This window comes from Chaetura pelagica, unplaced genomic scaffold (assembly GCF_000747805.2).
Source record: "Chaetura pelagica isolate M959 unplaced genomic scaffold, ChaPel_1.0 scaffold79, whole genome shotgun sequence".
Taxonomy (NCBI): domain Eukaryota; kingdom Metazoa; phylum Chordata; class Aves; order Apodiformes; family Apodidae; genus Chaetura; species Chaetura pelagica.
Window position 1 is genome coordinate 6,074,465 of NW_009969339.1, and position 21,456 is coordinate 6,095,920.

Here is a 21,456-nt window from a genome sequence, read left to right on the forward strand (position 1 = left end):
TATTTATTTCCAAGTCTTGATGGTGAATGTTACAAGTTTAGGTAGATTACATTGTGTTTGTATATGGTACTTTGGTTTCACTCTAAGTACGTAAATGTTTGATACAGAAGATTAAAAATGCTCCAGGTTCTGCTGTTCCTCTCCCTAGCAGTCACTAAAGGAGTCTCAGTATACTGCTTCCCATCTTCTCCTAAAAGATTAACAATCAAGCAATTTGAAGTAGCTAACTGCTGTTTTATCTGGACATAACACTTCCACATTAATAATGTAAACCAAAGTAATCCAATGACGGAAACCTTTCTTATGTCAATAGTTCAAATGTGCATTTAAGTATCAATTCAGGGAGTCATTTGAGACCAGATTTAAAGTTAAAGCTTTGACATGAAGTCTTTCGTGTCTTCTTGCACCACCAAAAGATGCACTTGTTCAGGAATCTGCCCAAGTCTCATCAGTGGTCTTGTCTAACTAAAGGAGAAATTATGTTTCGCTGGAGTTGGGCCAAAATCTGAATTTTCTACTTCACTGGTAGTACCAGATGAGAAGCAGGACTGGGGAGTTGGGGCAGTGATCAGGATCTATTTCATCCTATTTTCATTGATATTTAGCTGATTTTTTAGATGTGTTTGTACATTTTTAAATGTCACCTCAGAAAATTAAAATTAAAAAAGAAATATTATTTCAAAGAAAAATAAACTTATTCTGCTTATGCAATAATTAAAGAAAAATTATCTGACTTCACTTTGTTAATTATTTGAATTTCAAAGGGTTTTCAAATATCTCCTTATTAACCTGAATCTTCACTTTCTGGTGAATCAAGTATTAAACCCCCTGTGTCCTCTTTTCCAATTCACCTACCTTCTTTCAGATTTGCTCTCCCCACCCATTTCCCTTCATAATGCTTGTCCACAGCGTTGCTGCTAGAACACTACTGTTCAGCATTTGTCTTCCATGTAGTAGACTCAAAGTTCTGCAACATGCTCCTTTCCTCTATTTCCCAAGTTAAAAAAAAAATTAAAACTGTGCTATTGTTACTGAGGTCTGGCTAGACTGCAAAATTAAGATTTCGAAGACACACTGTTGGCAAAGCAAGCTCATTTCAGAGAACTAGATTGTTCTGATAAAAAAGGGCAGAAACAGATGTGACATGCTTCTCCTGATCTCAACGGGCAAGCTCAGGAACACTTGCAGCAAGGTTTTGGCTCCGGCTCACCCTCATTTGCAGTGGTTAAGAGAATAAGAGCATGGCCTGCTTATAGTAGGATCAAAGGTATCAGAAACGGAGTAAATAGGTTTTCTCTTCTCCTGTGAGTTCAGATGCGTTTTCTCAGTAAGTCTTGACCTCTTGTTGGACTACTTCCAGCAGTAACTGTAGTTTGTGTGTCAGAAAATCTGAAAGGGGTAAAAAAAAGGAAGAAAGTTTAGTCTGAGGGAAATGCTGAGATGTGGCTGAAGCCATCAACATCAGCACTGATGGCTGGAGCACTGTATGTTAGAAGAACACTTATCCGTTCACTTTCTTGCTGTATGTTTTCTTCTATTCAGTGGTTACTGATATGCCTCAGGCAAAATATCAAAAGAAAGCAAGATTCATAACTGAAATTATACATTCAACTCAAAACTGGGCTTTTGTTCCGGAGTAAATCATTGTACCACCAAGGCTACACTCAAAGGAAATCTGTGCTAGATAGAGTGGAGGTGTATTTCATTTACAGACCCCTAACCACCCTGGCCCCTTCACCAAACAGCTCTCAGGCAGCACCATCTTCTCCTACCAGTCGTCTCCTCAGCCTTTCAGCAAGGATGTTTGTGCACATGGGGTTGCAGTGTCTGCGTCTCAGTCTCTCCATCTTAGCTTTTGATCTTGTTGCTCAGTGCCAGTCAGATTTGATACCAAGAGATGGTGATCCCAAAAGTATGCTTACGTTTAGTAGAAACCAGGGCTGACGTGTGAAAGTGACCATCACTAAGCATGTTTAGGTCCAGAATAGTGAAACTTAAATGCATACTTACAGAACGGGCTACGGCAACGACTGGACATTTGCCTGTGGATTATGAGGTAGTAGACTGGAAAACCACTTAAAACCACGGTGCATCCAATGCTAATATTCACAGGGTCTGAGTAGAAAGACATTGCCACTGTGAAGAGGCAGATGATGGTAAAAGAGACAGGAACGAACAAGGGAACCTGGGGAAAAGAGCAGAGTAGACTCTCCAGCAAAACTGATGGCTGTAGCAAATCAGTCTCCATACATGCCAGCATACAGTGCTCACTTCTCCATCTTCAATAAGATGATAGAAGTCATATAGCTGTCCTGCATCCTGTGTCTGTACAATCAGTTGCAAGAAAGTAGGATGCACAGAACAAAAACTGACTTGTACCACCTTCCAAACCCATTGAACCCTGTGAGGTGCATGCCTCCTATATTCATGTGCACTGAAATATAAACCTCATGTCCACCTGGAGGCCAAGCAGGGGGAGAAGTCACTTGTACCCCACAGGTCTCTGTACTGCTCCTGTGCATACACATGCACCTACTTGCCACCTGTGGCAAATGTGGATGGAAAATCTGAACCCAAGAGTAGAAGAAGCACTTTAAATCAAACTGGTTTTTGGTGATAGTGTTTGTGACTCATTTTGACCTGCCTCCAGTTTGCCTGATACTTATAGTGGACAAAAGAGGATAAACCAGACTCCCTGTCTCTGTAACACCCGCATCAAGGACATGAGCTTTGACAACACCCTGATGAAAAACCAAAGAAGCAGTCAGCACTTCAGCTTTATCCTGTGGGGTGAGCCAATTCATCTGGGTTATTTGGAGAGCAAATCAGAGGTCTTCAATAAATAATAAAACTGTGAAATTTTCCCTCAGTTTTCAGATCCAACTTCAGCCAAATTATTCCCTGCCATGGCTGACAGAATGAAGGATTTGCTGGTCTCACCTAGAGTGACAATCTCTTTTCCAGTAGCAGAGATCCTGTTTTGGATGCTGACCATGCCAAGCTGGAAGAGATCAGTTGTCCTAATGCTGGCAGCCATCCAACCACCAAACTTACTATGCTCTTGCTGTCTTTCCAGCTGGAGCATCCCCTGCCAGCCGCTCCTACATCCACACACTCAAGCTGCACCTCTGCTCTAGAGGTGTGTGAGAAGACTGCTTCCTCCTCATGTCCGTGTTTTCTCACCGTTTTTAACTCAGAATGCTACAGGGGAGAAGAAATGCCAGCACAACCCCATCACGTATTTTATGAGGGGCTCAGCACGCCAGCAGCAGAGGACACCCCGTCTCTGGCCACTAGAGCGCAGCACTTCCCCGCACCACCTGCGCGCAGCACTTCCCTCTCCCAGGTCACTGGACTTCGCCTTTCAAGTGGTTATAAAAACTAGGGACGGGGAGAGGGGGGAGCAGAATATCAACCAAGCTGACCGAAAGCCCAGCATCTCTCTCCCTTGCTTTATCTGCCGTTAATTGCCCAAATCCCTGTCAAAAGCAAAATGGGGCAAAATCTCAGCAACTGAAAACATCACCAGTGCTACCCACTACTAGCTTCCCCTGATAAGCTTGCTTTAAAAGAAAAAGAGAAAACTTATTTAAAACCCAGTTCTGGGTGAGCACACCAGAGCATCCAGCCAACAAGCCGGGAAGCTTCCAGCTCTCAGCTAAACTCGCAGTCTCCAGCAAAGAACAAGAAGAAAAATTACCCCCAAACTTTGCACTAGGCCTCACGAGGCTCAGGGAGGAGGCCTTGGGAAGCATTTCTCTCCCCTGACCTTCTTGTTGATCGGCTGCCCCGTGCCGGTGGCCTCAGGGACCTCCTCCCCACGAGCTGGCTGGAGGCACCACCGTGCAGGCGTGAACAGAGGCAGGAACAAACTGTGCACGTTTCAAGCACTGTCCCAGCCAAATGCCTCCTGCACGTTATCCAGCAGTGGGAAAGGTCCCCCAGGCATAAGAAAGCTGCTCCAGCACCAACTCCAGCTTCCCTTGCCAGCACGAGGAGTATCCCAGCACCCAGCAGAGTGAGAAGGGCCACTGAAGAAACCCAGCTGCAGGCTAGGGAAAGGCACAAGAGGACAAGGCATCCTACAATTTGGGGCACCACAATATAAAAAGAACATCAAGTTATTGGAGAGTGTCCACAGGAGAGCCACGAGGGTGTTGAAGGGTCTGGATGGGATGACTTATTAGGAGCAGCTACGGTCACTTGAATTATGCAGCTTGGAGAAGAGGAGGTTGAGAAGTGACCTCATTGTAGTCACCAGAGGGTGGCTGAGCACTGGAACAAGCTCCGCAGGAAAGTCACAGCACCAAGCCTGCCTGAGTTCAAGAAGCATTTGGATGATGCTCCAAGGCACATGGTGTGATTCTTAGGGTGCCCCACTCAGGGAGAGGAGTTGGACTCCATGATCCTGATGGGTTCCTTCCAACCCAGCATATTCTATGATCCTACACTTTATGGTCCACACGCACGTGCTGCGCACTCCTCAGGGTGTGCAGCAGCAATAGGTTGCACACGAGCTGCTTTTGTGCCAGCAGATGATTCCCCCTTAAGTCAGGTTTGTTTGCAGCATCCCTCTGGGCACTCTCTTTTCCCCCAAACCTGAGACCCTCCTGCTTCTCAGCTAGAGCTGAGACTTAGCTACCACTGCAATAACATCCAGGCGAAAGTCCTTCTGTGCAGCCTGCCAGAGGCGAGTATGAGAACTGCTTTCTGCCCAGGTCCCAGTTCCCAACCTGAAATTTTGTCCCCTGCAGCAGGCTGCCATTCTACAGATGAGACTGATGACACCATGTAGGCTTTATAGGATTCACCCCGTCTGGCTGTTTGTGCACATCAAACACTGTCATGGCCTTCCCACGTGCCTTACTGAACAATAGGGATCAGGACTTCTCAGAGCCTAAAGGCAACCACGGCCATGTAAAGCTCCAATTATTAGCAAATGAGAGAGAGAAATGACAAGCCTGCACACTCCTGGCTGTTAGATCTATCCCATGCATTACCTTGAAGGGGCTGTGAAGCTCCGGGTGACGGTGGCGATGGACAATGAGCCCAAGGGTGGCCAATCCTATGAAGAGCCACCGGGAAAAGCTGAAGAAGTTCAATAGATGGTAGATATCTCCGATACACACCATGGCAGTAACCAAAGGGAACTGAGCATTGTGAAGATGAAATACAATCATTAAAGCCTTACTGTGGTCCTTGAGGTAGAAAGGGTAATAGGGATCACCTCCTCCAGCCCCCCTGTAATCACAGACAGCTACTTCAAGCCCCAGCGTTTCAGAGAGCTTTACAAAGCAGTGTCACAGGCTGAAGGCAAAAGACCTAAACATACTATTATGATATGCTACAGAAAGGAGCAACCCTTTCAAGATCAACAGTGTCTTTAATGTTTCGTGTCCTAGGCAGGGCAAGTAAAAAGCCTGTGCTGCCAGTGCAAAGGCTACTTACAAAGATGCCTTAGCAGGTCAGCCAAGCCAAGCAAATAAATAAATAAATAAAATTTAAAAAATATCCAGCAAAACCAAACCAACCAAAAAACACGAAACAAAAAACAAACAAACCAGAGCATCTCTGCAAATGCTCATTCCCTGCATATCCACCACACCTAGGAATTCCAGTTTTCCAAAGAGCTAAAGCCTGGCAGAGGTGTTTTCGTAGGACCATACCAAACAGGAACTGTGGCAGGTGGTAGGGACAGTACTTTTCAAGGCTATACACAGGGACTTTGAGGAAGTGGGTTTGGATACCACTGCTGGCACAAAGAGACTTAACACTTTGCAGCTGTTTCCAGCATTCCACCCTGTTTATTTTTTTGGACATTGACTTAGTGTCTCAACACCTTTTAAAACTTCTCAGCGTCTCCAGGCTTTGCAAGAAAGCCAAGACTGCAAGAATGGAGCATGTCACTCAGCCAGATCTCCTTACCATTAACATGACAGCAGGAAGGGGTGTATGCCTTCGAATGTGGATCATGGAGAAGAGAGGAGGCCACTGTCCTTCCCGGGAAGCCACAAAGAGAGTCCTAGGAAAAGACAGGGAGCCCACACATTAAGATTCTACATCCAAACTAGAAATTAAAAGACCAGGCAATTGACTGACCTGAGGCCACAAGGCACACCCCCAGCACAGGTCTGCTGTTCAAGACCACAGTAAAGCCTTTAGCTGAGTTTTTGGGGTATTTGGAAGAAAAAACCCAATGTCAAATTCCCGTAGCTCTCCCTGGACCTGTTAGTTCAATGCAGTGCAGGGCCCACCAGCAGGACCACTGCCTATTAGCAGAGACTTTTAGGCAAGTCCAAAGTGACCATGAATGAGTTCAGGCTGGAAACAGAAGTAAGAAATTTTCCTGCCATCAGAGAAGGAGTTAATCTTTCCAGTTGAAAGTGGAGGAGTTCCAAACTACAATTTTTTATAAGAGAGGCTGGTGAGTTTATGAAAGGGGATTGTCAGTCTTGATGCCTATATTTTATATATCTATAATTATTTTTTTCTCTAGATATATACATGCACACATATATATTAAGCACAATTTCCTCAAATAAGAGAGGATTTTCAATCCTCTGGCCAGCTGTTGGAAAATACAGTTCAGCACACAGCCAAGAGGGCAGCTATATACAAGACCAGCTTTAAAATGACAGCAGAGAGCTCCTTGCCTCCATCCCTCCTTTGACTCACAAAAGGGCAATTACAGAGAAGGCACTGCATCCAATTTCATAAATTTAATATCCACAAATAAACCATGCCAGAGCATCAGCTGGGCTGGACCAGGGCCCAAAGCAGCTGGGGCATGAGTGTGAAATTGGTTTTATTGCTGTCCCTGTGGTTTTGCTGGGGTGTGGCTGGCCAGGAGCCAGGGAGGCCCCATCACTGTTTATATGGCCTTTCTGCCGTGATTATGTTAATGGTGCCAGGATGGGGGAGAGAAAGGCAATAGGGACAGGCAGAACTTCTGTGCTGTTCAGGGACTTCTCATCCTCGAAAAAATCCACTGTATAATGGGGAGGATTCTCCACACCTGTATTTAATACAGGACTTCAGAGTAGCAGATCAAATAACTCATTAGTTTTCACACTATGAAACATCCCTTTCGTATCAACTCATTTTTCCTTCTGCAATCAAAGCTGTGAAACAGAACTGGCACCAGGGAGTTCACTCAGCTCCTTGGGACCAGCACGATGTACTTCTCCATGAGCTCTGCCCTCCTCTCCAATTTCAAGGCTCCCATAAGTACATGCAGTGTAGTAGCCAGTGAAGCTGGCAAGAAAAGTTTCATGTGGAACAGAGCTTTTCTTACTGCTACAACAAGATTTGTTGAGGCTTGACATTTGCTTTAGGAATAGTCTGTCCCCAGTAAAATTTCACTGACCTCAAAGCAATGTCCTCAAGGGAGAGCTTGCCTTTGGCCAGAGATCCTCACAACAGAGGGGCCCTCTGTCCTGCAGCTCAGCAGCTGGGTGAACCCAGCAAAAGAAGACTTGGTCTCACTGAGTAGCTGCCAAAGTCAACAAGGCCTCTAGTTCACCAGAAATATTGACAATTCACTTTAAATTGGGGATTTGAACTGAAGAGGGGGGGAAGAAGATAAAAATCTTTGTAACCAACCCTAGATGCCAAAGCCTGGACCTGGCCAGAAATAGTAACTCTTAGCCAACAGGAATCATCCTGCAGTTGACATCCTGGGAGTCAAAGACCTTCTTTTTCCCACAAGAGTGGCTAAAATGCCATCATGTGGGTGGGCAGTTGCACAGATCGCTGGTGCTTCCCTCCAATTCAGTAAACCAGAAGAGTAACAGATTTTTAGGGACGTGACCTTGAAAACGTGAAGATTCCTCCATTCATGGTTCCAAAGCAGGACAGTGCAACAAGGACAGGGACCACAGAGATCAGGCTTTTGAAGGCTCGCTGCACAAAGCTCTGGAGGAACAGCAAGAGTGGCTTTAGGAACATGTGGTGAGGCAACATCAGATTCAGAAGAAGGAAAACTTCCTCTGTCAAAGAAGTAAAATATAACTCATAAATCTTATCTTTTCTACTGTCATCTGCAGTTATATTTTTCATTATCTTCTAGGCAAGACTAGAAGTTGCTGTTGCCCAAGAATCCAGAGAAATGACGAATCAATGAAGCATTTTATAGAAAAACCATCTCTGAAGCACTTGCCATGCTCACCCCTTCAGCATAAGCTGACCATACTGAAGAAGGATAACAGCAGGGGTGACAACTCACCACAGCCACAGCAGGAGAAGCCAGAACATCTTGTGTTCCCAGGACGGTGTAATAGGAGACATTGGTGAGCATGTACCCCACAATTACTGTGATCACAGACACAATGACAGCCAGGGGAATATTTCTACAAGAAAAGGGAAGACACACGCACAAAGAACAAGCTGTCATCCTTTGTTATGCACAGTATTACTGCAGGTTGCAGCTGGCATTGGTCAGGTGAACCCCCAGACTTGTTCCTTCCCATTCTGTGTTTGGGCAAACTGCAGTAGCCCAGAGGCTGTTAACTCAAAATTACTTCTTCCCAGCCTTACCGTTCAGGTCTGACCAACTCTTCACGCACAAAGCTGGTTTGAAACCTGCACAGGGGGAAGGGAGGGAGAGAGTTTGAGCCATGTCTTGGATGCCCGTCTGCTGCCCATCATGGTCCCTCCCATCACACCTACCAGCCTGAATATGCAAACATGCCTGCGTAAAAAGCCAGGGGCAGCTTATCCAAAACCAGCGACTGTTTGTCAAAAGCGTCCTGGAAGTTCTCAGTGTGGCCTGCAGAAGAGATAAACAATTGACACAGCAGGGAAACCTCAGAGATGGGCTCCCTTCCAGCAGGATAACACCCCTTGCACGTCTTCCTCAGACCTGGGAAGAGTGTTTGTGACTTCCTTGGAGTCAGATACTGAGACTGTTTCATTGCTTTAGTTTACAGTGCTGTGCTGATGCTCTTACTCCACAGAGACAGAACCAATCCCTCCCCCATCCAACTACAGGAGATGTTTCAGGAAGAACAGCAGTGGCTGGTTCTGTTTCAGACAGAGCCTGCTGTGGGAATGGGAGATCGTGGAGATAAGAGGACCCAAGTTGTCCTGTCCTTTCTTTAGGCCCAAAATTAATTCACTGGGTTGACCCTTTTCTTCTTCCCCCAGGCCCCCAAGCAGCTGGATGCACACTCCTCTTTGATGTGGTGCAGCCAGAGAGCCAACTAATTCGGCTCTCGCTGTGCTCCCTCCTGATCCCGCTGCGGGAGCGCTGACCCCAGCCCCACGCTGGCTGGAGCATGGGAACCAGGGCAAGGAGAGAGTGGGAACAGAGATGGGGACCGCCAGCCTGGCCTCCAGCTCTGAGCACACTTGTGCCCATCTTCCCTGCTAGCCACTGCCACTCACCCACAGGAGTGAGGAAGAAGTGAGGGCATGGAGGGAAAACAAATTTTTAAAAGTCAGGATTTTGGATACGAACTGTATTTTATCAAACTCCAAGAAAACCTAGGAAAGGAAGCAATACCTAATGGCCTCTCATTCAAAGGAAGCCAATAAAAAGCATGTCAAAAAGAGTTGTACTTTCAAATCCAGGTGGTACAAGGTTTGATTCCACATCTATATTCAGTTCTCCATATCAAAGTCACTTTAGAATTAAAAGATGTGGAGCTTGCCTCATTGGGCTCTGCTAGGAAAGGGGTGAAATGACACAGTGTTTGGGCATTTGGGCTTGAAGCATTGGCCCAGAAAGTCTCTAAAACAAATTGGAGCCAAAAGAAAGGTAATGGCAGAGGAAAGGACAAGAGTGCAACCAAAAAAGTAGGGCAAGGCAGGGGAATTAGGCAAACTCATTTAAAAGTATAAAATCAGTATCTAAGAACAAAAAAAAAGATTTAAAAATTAAACAGATTTGAAGAAAACTAAGCAAAAATATGGGAGTGGGTCTGTCGGGGTAGTCTTTTTATGTTCTAAAATGATTGCTGATAAGTGATGGTGCATAAAAAGGATTTATTGTCTGTGGTACATTAACGAGTGATTTACAGTCCCCCACAAGTCACATTAAATACAACCTGTCATATTGGGGTCTCTTGGTAAATTCTCCCTCCAGATGTCACTGGCACTTATCCTCCTCACAGGAGGACGGGTGCCAGGGCTCCAGATTGTCATTTGAAGGCATTCCTAATGATAATGGCTCAGGATTTCTAGCTGCAGGGCAGTCTTTCAATTCAGAAGTGCTGCCAGCCCAAGGGGATCTTTGCATGTTCAAAAGAGCCAGCTCCAGACATCAGGAAGAAACACGAATGTGGAGCCTCCTGCCTGTGTTGTTTCCTCTTCAGAGGAAGGTAACAGCATGTAGAGGGAGCAGGCTTCATCTCTTGAGTGGGAATGCCTTGGGCTTTTCTATAAACTGAGGCTTGAATCAAAGCCAATACTCTTGTACCACTCCCAGAAGATACTACTGGTAGGGGTTTCCCCCCCCCCCCCATTATGAATGTGAGTGTGCAATCCTGTGTGAGTCTGTTGTAAGTTGAGTTACTGCACATCTCAGTTAGGAGATAAAAGACATAGCTTAAGCCACAGAAAGGTTAGAGATGTAGTTTCCAGGGCTCAGCTGAGGGCTGGTAACTCATTACACAGCTGTGACCAGTTGGGTCACCACAGGGTGCTGTCACACTTCAAAATATGTGTTGCTTTGGAAGGATTTCAAGCCACACTGAAAACATGCAAGTCTGACACCAAAGAAAGAGCATCTGCAGAGGAAGGTGAGGGTAGGCTCACACAGCCTCAGGTACTGAGGCTCGCTCGGTTTTGGAGGAATGACAGCTGAGCCAGGCACATCAGCCCAGTGCAATGATCCAGCTGAGTGCCAGCTACCCTGGTCTCAGCTCCCAACTACTTCACATCCAGCACACAGGCAGGGAAAGCTTCTGCCAGCTTAAGGAGTACCCCGCTTGTCACTAGGGACTGACAGAGGCCGTGACAGGCAGGCATGCTGAGCCCCTTCCCTCAGCCACCCAGCAGCACACCTACCCTGGGCCAGCAGCATCATCCCTGGCACGATGATGAGTGCAAGAGCCAGGAGTTTGATGATGGAGAGAGCTGTCTGCAGGCGGGCGCTCCAGGTGACACTCCAGGAATTGAGGGTGAGGACCATGTCTGGAGAGGAGACACACTGATACAGCTGTAGCCGATGCTAGACACATGCAGGAGAAAATACAGAAGGACAGGAATGCTGGAGAGAAGGCTGTGTCAGGAAGGATACTTGGGGTAAGAGATGTCAGAAAACCTTACAGGTGTGGCCCAATGCTTAGCATTTGAAGGGGGATCTGAGTTATGCTTCTAAGAGAGATCAGGAGCCTGGCTGCTGTCAGGTGATCCATGCCTACCTGGGTGGAAGGTGTGAGTTTTTAGGGATGTCTCAGCAGCCCCTTCATAGTGATCCCTGTGCCAACACACACTAACCCCCAGAGCAGACAGGATAGATTCACAGACTGGGTATACCAGGTGAGGAATCCAAAACTTCAAGCCTTACACCTTCAACCTGGGTGGCAATTGCTCAGTTATACATAAAGAGTTCCTACTCCTGTTCTTGGCATAATCCCCCTGACCTAGGCCTCCAGGTGATCAACAGGAAGCTCCATTCTCCCTCCTTGGAAAATACAGTGGCCCCAAACCAGCACCTCAGATGAGGAGGTTTTGCATGGCCCAGGGGGTAAGATGGGGCCCTTATCCCACAGTTATTCCAGAAGTTAACATCCCGTAAGTGCTCCTGATGTGGGACAAAGAGGCTCCAAGATCAGCAGTCCTATAAAAGTTAGTACTTACAGTACCCCAGGAGAGACACGAGCTTCACAGCAGGGACTGGGGCTGCACAGGGGGCAAAGAATGGCTCCAACATGTAGCGTCCAAATGCCAAGGAAACCACAGCACTGTTGGCAGGCCTGGATGGGGGAAACCAAGCACAAACTATGGTCTGCAGATGGCCAGAAAATGGTGTGATGCAAAACTGCACAAAACTTGAGAGGAGGGGAAGTTTCCCCACTTAGCTTAATCCTTCTCTCTCACGCAGGTGGTGAAATTGGGGTTTTTTTCATAGGGTTTTCTCAGTAAACAGGTTTAAAAAAATAAATCACATACTTAAAAAATCTTAATTCCCAGCTTGAAAGCAAAAGCTGAGATTAATCATCTTGAGCAATGTCGTGTGCTTCATATGTCCCAATTCATCTCAGCTTACATGAAGGTCAGAGGTTATTGAGGGGTTAGAGCTTTCTTTTTTAAAGTTAAAAAAGAAGTAATTTGCAATTTTCTAAACTATTATTTAACTCTGGCCTAAGCCAGAAAGCTGTCTCCACAGAAGACAAACAAGTTTCACAATGAAAACAGAAGATTTGAAATAAATCTGTCATCTGTTGCCATTGTCTGAAAAATACCATGACTATTGGAAGATCCCAGCTGCCAGGGTAGAAGAGAGATACTCTTCTAGTATGAATCATATTGAACATGTGTAACTATTTACTCATTGTACCTTCTTCCTTTTACCACTGAAAATCTTTAAAAGTTGTTCAGGTTGTTTCTACTCTTTCCTTTGCAAACTGCCTCAACTGTTACCTGGCACTGCAACTTTTGGCTTTTTTAACTGTCACAGCATCCAGCGAAGGGCAAACAAACCAAATCTCTTACCTGATGGCAAAAAATTCTGCCCACAAGAATAAGAAACTTGGCAGAGGCCCAAGTGTCTCCAAAATGTAGATATAATGTCCTCCAGACTTGGTGATTCTTGTTCCAAGCTCTGCATAAGACAAGGCACCTGGAAAAGTTCAGGTAGAAATGCACTGAATAAATCATCCTATGGATTTTCCCTTTACTGTGTGACTTTTCAGGGATTGAATACATCTGTTTAAAATAAGTCGTGAATTAGAAGAAGAAAAAGAGGTTTATCAGAACTGCTCTCTATTTTTGTGTCCTACAGTGTTTTGAACTAAGTTTTGAAGCAATTGAATTTTCTGCCAAAAGGAAATAAATTATCCTTTTTCTGGTTAATGGTACAAATTTTCCATGGAAATTATGTGGAAAGGTGCGTGATAGAAATGCTGCACTGAGCTATAAGAGGTTTCCTTTGGAAAACTTCCTGGAGGTTTGGGTTTCCATTTCTCCTCACAGTTAGACTGATGAGATAGTGCTTACAAGGCAGTGAGGACAGCTCAGCCAACAGGCCATGGCTGAACTGGTCATTCCAAACACATTTTTAATCACAGACCACACTCCTTATCTTGCTTCTTCACATCAATCCCTTCCTTCATTCAAAGGCACCAAGCAGAGGACCTGGAAAGGGCACCTCCTCTGAGAGGGAGGACCTGCCACCAGGGGCCAACACATCCCCAGTGGTGCAGCCCAAGGGAAGTGTCTGCATGGGAGGCTCATTTGGTCTCTTCTCACATCTGGAGGCACCAGTGCACCGACATGCCTGGGGACTGCTTGCCCTGCCCTGCCCAGCACCTCCGTGCCCCCCTGCCCCTGCACCAGGCCACAAGGAGAAACCCTGGGAGAGGTGTGCCAAGGAAGACAGCTTAAAGCTTTGAGGAAAACAGATAGAAACCTTAATGCCTGTGCCAAATAAATAAATAAATAAGCCCATCTGTGTTTTCTCTTCAGAGCAATTCATCATGCCATTTGAACGTGCCTAAGCACAAATCCTTAGCCCTGCCTACACTGGATTCACTCGCTAAGTTAAACATCCTTTGTTCACCAAAAGAAATCGTAAAACATGTCATTTCTTTGGGCACAGTCCCTCTAGCAGTGGGGCTGAGCACTGCTGGGGTGTGACCCTGTGGGGTAAGACCATGTCTAGCTGTGCCGTCTCCTCCTTTGCCCAGCTCAGGCAGCTGTGGAGGGATAACACAAGGGTGTTAACCCAGTGGTGACTTGGCCACATCTCCACATCCCTTGGCAATAGTGCCATGTTCAGGTCACACCGATGGTGAGGACCTCAATTTTTCTCACCTCTCTGCTGGCAAATTTATGCAGAATCCCTGTTCAAAGTGTGGAATATAGGCAGACACCTTGTCTCTTTTATTCCAGTGGGTCTCTTCACATGCTTCAAGCGTGCCTTTAAGTGCTTCACTGAACTCATGCTATGGGACTCATATAAATGCCATACTTGAAAGAAAAAAAGCAGAAAGGGAAGCAGGCTTTTTTAATATACTGCACAAAAAGTGTCAGAGAAATGATCAGGGGAGGTCATCAAGCTGATAAAAGGGAAGAACAAACCAGCAAATTTGGCTACAATAACTTGATAAAGAGGCTCCCAAGGCCCTTCCAGCAGTCTGTCAAAGGATGCAACAGAGAGAGAAACTTTTCCAAGTGCAGAGCTTGGGCTGTGTGATCAGCACACACATTATCATTTATTGCTATGCTCAGTTAAAAGAAACACTGCGCTCATATTGTATTTTAAGGTTTTCTTTAAGCAAAAGTATATCATTCACCAGCCACCCACACATACGCTGCAACATTAAATATCAGTACACATGTGCTAAGAGCAGGAACCACATTTGTTGCTATATTAACAATTGAATGTCTTGATTTATAAACTTGCGTGTACATGTCACAGTGCCACAGTGTATTTTTTCACATGGAGTATTTCTCCTTTCTTGGTTTTTTTTCCTGTTTTGTTTTGGTTTTCCTAAGTAATGGCAGAAGAACTTTTAAGCTACACACTGGAATAAACATCAGATCTCTCCCCAGAGCTGAGAGATCTTGCAGTTCTCCTAACAGCACTTTTAGAGCATTTCTGAGATGGTGATTTTACACAGTTAATGAAGAAAACTAAGAGCTATATGCTTTATCCATTGTAATTTAAGAGCCACATTGTTTCAGAAGAACTAGAATGAAACTGTCATCAGAAAGTCAATTCTTTATGAGAGAGGACTGGTGTTACATTCCAGAAATGGAGCCAAGGGTAATGCACAGAAAGTAGGGCTGAACTGATCTGCACACAGGCCACATCAGACACATCCAAACCATTTCTGACAGACACCCAGACACCCACCCCAGCTGGTGAATATTCTGCAGCCCCCCAGGTAATCTGCTCTAGTGCTTCTCTATCCTCACCAGCAGAAAGGGGATCCCTTGTGGCATACTAAGACTGTCACTTCTTGCCTTTTTTGCAGTGTCTCTGAAAAGCACTGCACAGCCCTCTGGCTCACAAGTGCTTTTTATATGCCTACAGTCTCCACCTTACAGAATGAGATGCCTCATCTCTCAGCTTTCCTGGCACAGACCAGGACATCTCCATCTGCAGTCATTGTCATTCCTCTGCCCTGGACTTGCACATGATTTCATATTCACTGACCTTAAGTGCTGGGATTTTTTTCAGTCACCTGGGGGGAATAATTTGAATTAAGACCCCTGGTGACACACACACATATATCCTCTTGTTTTGTTAAACCTTTGTTTCTGCTGTAGTAAGAACAGGGAAATTTTAGTTTATTCCTCTCCCAACTTTTTTTTACATAAAAATGTGCTGGCTCCCCTCACCTCCCAGGTGCTTCAGCAAAAGCCGACAAGGCTCACTACTCACCAAACATTGAGAGGAGCCCACAGGCAAACCAGACAACCAGAGAGAAGCCCACGGTGCCGGAGTTTTTCAGTACACCCTTTGGGGAGATAAAGATGCCACTGCCCACCATGCTGCCGATGAGGAGCGAGAAAGCCCGCAGCAAAGTGATCTTCTTCCTCAGAAAGACAGCTTCTTCTTTCTTGTCTTTCCCCATGGCTTTCTTCTAATCCCAAGGGACAGTCATGCATTGAGGAGCTACAGCCTCCCAAGTGTCCTCAAAGCTCACCTGTAAGACGAGGAAAGAGTTAGGGATTCAGATTCTTCTCTTCCGGAGAAGATTTTTTGCATAAACCTGTCAAGATTTGTTGCATCTGGTCTCCTCAGTTGCTGGATGCACCAGGCAACCCACAGGTGCATATAACCCACTCAGTATCATCTCTCACATCAGCATAGCTCCTGAGATGAAATGTGTTCTCTGCCTCTTCTGCCAAGGAGCACAGAGCTTTACAAGTTGAGTGCTACACTTCAGGATATGGTTTCCAAATTCATCTGTGATGCCTACACTGGAACTGGACAGTTTAGGGTTAGTTTAATGGCACCTAATTTGGGGGGACATAGATATCAGCATGCTGTCAGAGAGCAGATTTCAAGTTGTAAGCCTAATAATCGAGATCTTGAAGATATCTATTTTTAAATTTTTTTTTTATTATTTTTTATTTTTAGCCAAGAGCTCTGTTAGTTGGGGTGCACAGAGGACTGAAGCTTTTTTAATTCCTCTTCGTCCTTGCTGAATTATCATACTCTGATTTTCTCACTAGAGCTTCAGCTTATCAGTGTTTATTAATATGCTGTCAAGGCTTTTGCTATCAGAGTATTGAAGAGTCAGGACTAAGTACTACTTACAATTGCAAAACAGCACAGTCATTAATTTCAGACAAGACTGTTTTATATAGTAATATAAAGGCTTTCTTGGTAATAAAACCAGAAGTTTTTCCTAGAAAAGAGGGAACTTTAGACACTCCAGGGATCACATGAGTTGATCTAGATCCAGTTCTTTCACACCACAGCAAACTCCTACTTTGCTGACTTTTCTCTCCAACCTCTCTCTCAGTCCCAGGCTGGCACCTTCTCCAAGAAACTCACCTTCTGCTTAGGTAGGTTACTACAGTTTAATTTGCTGTAGCAAACCCATTTATATTTTTCCTAACAGCAGGGTAGACATTTTATACTGCTAATTAACCCAGTTAGAGCAGACAAGACAGGTCTGTAGTGGGTAGTTTGGCTCCTGCCCCTCCTCCTGCCACATGTCCCCTCCAATACTCTCACACTCAACTTGAGTGGTTTTTCATCATTCTAATGCAGTAAATTGCAGGTATAGTGAATATTTGCCCCAGCCCCATGTCTGTACACTATTGCAAAGTTACACTGTACATGAAACCATATTTTATGGATGGATTTCTAAAAATTATTTAATTGCAGTGGTGTGTCCCAGAGTAGACAGAGGTCACCTACAGAAGTAGATCTAGGCAGACAGAGATTATTTTCTTGATAGTCTGTATTTCCCATCCATAGATATAAATGTCCCCATAACTTTGAGAGGACAATTCATGTTACCACTCACCCACAATACCTCTTTGCATGCCCTGTATAAATTCGACATAACTAAGGGCTTCTCTCCCCTATCTGTAGCAGATCTCCCACCTGGAAACCACCAGGAAGAAGCAGGGCTTATCACTTTCTCCACACACATTTGAATAGCACATGCAGAAAGCCTTCTCTCCTGCCAGCAGCCTTAGCTGGTTTCTCTGAGATCACGCCAAGCCTGCACAAGCATCTTCTCAATCAAAACAGCCAAGTTTAGTTATTAAACCTCTAATGAGTCCCGGAGGACTCCTTAAGGCTCAGATGGGTCACATCAACCTCATCTGGTCCCACGTTGCTGCTCCTCAGAGTCTCAAAACCTCACAGGGCTGCTGGAGGTAGCAGCTCCAGAGGGGTAGAGAGAGACCTCCGGGAGCTTCCCGAGCCCCCAGCTGCAGCTCCCTCTAATGCTAATTAATTACCTCACATGAAATACTAATATCATCTGGTATCTCTCATCCAAAAGGAGAATGGCAGAGCATTCATCTGGAATAGTGAAACACGGAGGGCTCACCGAATGGAAACCGAATTGAAGAGAGATGATGTGCACAGCTACCTCTAAAATTCTGCTGTGAGATAATTAAAAGGCCACTTATCTGTTTGGCTGGGTTTTAAACAGAGCAGGTGCATTTACAATCCATCAGTCTCCCATTTCTTGCTGAGATGCCGAAGCAGCAAATGACAGCGTCTCTTTGCAAGCTCTGAAATCACACAAAGTGGGGGAGGAACATAAAAAAGGAGAGATCAAATCAAATTTACTGACCAGGTTAATGATCCAAAGTAAATACCAAACTCCATACTTTTGTCCACATGCTTTTCTCTTTTTTTGTACTACTGCCACGCAAAAGAATTTGGAGGTAGAACAGACCAGTCAAAAAAATTTCAGAAAGGTAAAATTATCAGAATTTGTTCCAGAAGCTGTTGAAAGAGGGAAAAAGAAAGAGTAGCAGAAAGCTATTGAATAACACTTCAAAGAGACACCTAGAGAGCCCACCGCCTGGAGAGACCATTCCTGCCTGCCCTGCTTCCCAACTACATTCCAGCACCAAGCACATTAAAATGCTGAGATGTTAATCCTTGTGGCAATGCTTAAGAATATTCACAATGTGCTTAGCACAAAGAAAACACACAAAGCTGCTTTTTGTTCACCCTTTTGACTTAAAGGACAAGCTCAAAACCTTCTCCTTCTAAAATGCAGTACCTTTGTGTGAGCTCCTCAGCCAGCAGGACTGAAGAAAAAGAAACCCATTTCACAACTTTTCACACCAGCTAGATCTTTACTCCCTTGCTCTTCATCTTCACTGATTTTTATTCATTTATTTATTTATTTTTAGCTGTCAAGCTTACCTCACAGACACTGCAGCATGGATGGAGATGAAGGAGACAATCGTAAAGGGAAAACCATAATTTGTTACTCAGTGTTTGTTATTCGGTGTCTAGAGGCCCCAGCTGAGAGGAGGACCCATTGTGATCAGCACACAGGCAGAGTAGATGTTACTCTGCTGAAAAGCTAGCGATATAAACAAGCAAGTTGGAAAAAAAATTAGAGGAGGGAGAAAACATCATTCTCGGTTGGGGAGCTGAGACCTAGAGCAACTAGTGACCTTCCTCCTCCTCACGTGCAGGAAGCGGGTGGCATCCCTGGGAAAGTGATCATACCTCCAGAGTCCCAGTTCAATGACTTACCCAGAAAAAAAACCCCAAAACAGCTACTAGGGAATACTAACTATTTACAGATGTGTTTTGTTTGCCTCCATCAATACCACACAGCCAAGAACAGGTTAACCCCTTCCTTTTCATACTGCAAAAGATGCAGACACCCAACTGTTCTCTGCAGTGCCACTATTTTTAATTTTTTTTTTAAGGCCAGAAATGTCACTCCAATTCAGTGTCCACCACAAGGCACAGGATCTAACTAAATAAAATCAGCAGTGAATTGGAGCTTTTTTATTCATGCATGAAAGTAGCATAAATAAGATTTAATGAGACTGGTGGTGGTCTGTTCTGGGAACTCGATCAGAAAATCTATTTAGGAGACCTGAGAGATGTTTGTTTATAGACCAAAATGAACATGAGAGGCAGGATGAAGAAACAACACATGAATCTCAACTTCTTTTCAACTTTCTACAGCTGGTTTTCCACCCTCAATAAGAAACTGAAAGGGACAGATGCTAGTAAATCAGACTCAGACTTACAACCTGAGATGTAGTACTAAATCCAGAGTGATTGCCTTAGATGTGAATGTAAAGCTAATTTCCACTGGCTCCTCTTTCTAAAGAGGAGTTGTAGTCTTGTGAGTTGTCTATCAAAATACTCCCATTTCCTAATATTTATTTCTTAAGGAATTATTTTTTTATTATTTTGTTTTTTATGCCTTGACAGAAAAACTATTCCAGGCTCAGGTCACATCACTTTTATAATCTCATTTAGGCATTTCCAGTTGTCCTTTGAACAAGAGTAACTTTTTCTGGAAAACAGACTGATGATGTGCTGAGTCTGGACCTCCAGATGATGTGTCAATGACCTTTTAATTGAGAACCTAAAAGTGTTGAATCCATACTTCAGCTCTTTGTCTAGAAATTGGACTAAATTGAGTCTGGCTTTCAAGAAGCAAAATTCTGTTGCTTTTAGTTCCTTCCTACTAGGAATATATATCCTACACCAAGTTCTAAATTCCTCATTTCAACCAGTCTGCCAAAGCAGACATTACAAGTGGAGATGTTTTAATAATAGCAGCACTGATTCATTTTCACAAGTTGTACCAATCATATGATGTCATCTCACTTCTCTAAGCATCTGAGTGTAACTCTCCATCCAACTGCCACAAGAAACTCCTACTTCTGTTCATCCAGAACTGATTTTCTATGCATGTTGTGCAGAAACACTGGCTCTTCCACGAGCATTTCTTCCTTTCATGTTGCCAGCAACATGCACAACACGAATATGGGCTGATTAAAATAGACTCAGCTCTTCTTCTACAGCACCACCTATTAAAAGACTATTAGAAAGGTGCACAAGCATCCCTGGGAAATGAGCCAACATTATTCCCCTTTCTTACAAGCAGGGGAAGGGAATACCTCAGGCACTTGCCTCCATGCCTATCATACCCAAAGGAAAAGCACCCAGAGGACCAGTCACTGAGGCAAATAAATCCTAGGAGAAAAAAAAAAAAAAAACCACTTAACAAGAAGATTGCCTCATATAGTGCTTTCTGAGGCCAGCATCTTGGCTCTATAATATCTCCTGTGGGGCACAGGGTAGGGAACTGTCCTTAGAGCTTTGTTCTTTCATGGATGGCTCTCCAAGCAGCAAGCTGTTTTCACTCTTCAGATCAGACCTCCTCCCTGGAACAAAACAATTTGTCCTATTTGAAACTGTTTTCTTAGCTGCATAAGACAGAACACAAACAAAAATAAATCTAAACACTTCTAGCAGAAGAGACCCAACAGAGAAGTCTAATGTAGCAAAGTACAGCCAAAATTTCCCCAAATGAGAATTCTTCTTAACCATTTCAAATGTTTTAAAAATAATCCTGGAAAACAGACCAACATCCCCCCTTCTCCCAATTTGTCCCTCTGCATCAGTGCTGTGGTTGGAAGGTCAGCCTGCCTTTGCCATGGAGCTGGGCAGTGCCAATGCCCAACAGCCCTTGTTATTGCAGGAGACCTTCCTCCACGAGCCAGGTTTTGTCCTACCTCTTCCTCTGGCTGACAGCTATAAAAGATATTGCTTCTTAGCTACTGCTGGGAGATTTATCAGAAACAAGTTGAACAGCTTGAAGCTGCTCCCTGGGGAGCAGGGGCCCCCATCACGGCACAGCTGGTGCTGAACTGCCACCCATCCCTGGGGCTGGGGGGCTGTGGAGCTGCAGTGGTGGGGCCTGTATCGAGGCAAACACACATCAGTGTTAGGCCAACAGCACCCAGAACCACCTGGTGCATTTGCTTTGGAGCAGCAAACTAATCCCAAAGCCTTCCCAGAACTGTTCTGCAAGAACAAGGCACGTTGCCTAAATGGAGGGAAATGCAAAAATGGCCACACTTACCACCAGCTTTCTTCAGAAAGAGAAAATTAACCACTAATGCAAGCCATTTTACCCTGCTATGGGGACAGCTCTCTCCAGGTGAAACCCTTTCCTGGTACAGGGAAAATCCTCCTCCAGTTCTGCCATTGTCAGATGCTGTCAGATGGTGGGCCCCATTTAAGGGGGGTTCTTGACCTACCCCTGCTTTAACCATCTGGAACTGAATCCTTTCAGAGCTGACAGTAGTAATAAAACTACT

General features: G+C 44.8%; 1 protein-coding gene across 1 annotated transcript; it reads right to left on the reverse strand.

Annotated features, from left to right (window-relative positions):
- Positions 1 to 1,250: 1,250 nt before the first annotated feature.
- Positions 1,251 to 15,746, reverse strand: LOC104396038 (cystine/glutamate transporter-like). The gene is made up of 12 exons (XM_010005818.1): positions 15,554 to 15,746; positions 12,658 to 12,784; positions 11,803 to 11,918; positions 11,008 to 11,133; positions 8,668 to 8,767; positions 8,536 to 8,580; positions 8,225 to 8,348; positions 7,811 to 7,914; positions 5,926 to 6,022; positions 5,001 to 5,150; positions 2,011 to 2,185; positions 1,251 to 1,389 (listed from the first exon to the last, which is right to left on the reverse strand). Exons 1-12 carry the CDS (start codon positions 15,744 to 15,746, stop codon positions 1,325 to 1,327), a joined length of 1,422 nt encoding a protein of 473 aa, XP_010004120.1. The 3' UTR covers positions 1,251 to 1,324.
- Positions 15,747 to 21,456: the final 5,710 nt, after the last annotated feature.

Bases quoted from the DNA above. Each gene is read 5' to 3' on its own strand.
- LOC104396038 (XM_010005818.1), bottom strand. From the start codon at position 15,746: ATGGGGAAAGACAAGAAAGAAGAAGCTGTCTTTCTGAGGAAGAAGATC. The intron at 12,785-15,553 runs GTGAGTAGTGAG...GAACTTTTCCAG, and splicing joins TGGGCTCCTCTCAATGTTTG to GTGCCTTGTCTTATGCAGAG. The intron at 8,768-11,007 runs GTAGGTGTGCTG...TCTCTTCTGCAG, and splicing joins GATGATGCTGCTGGCCCAGG to GCCACACTGAGAACTTCCAG.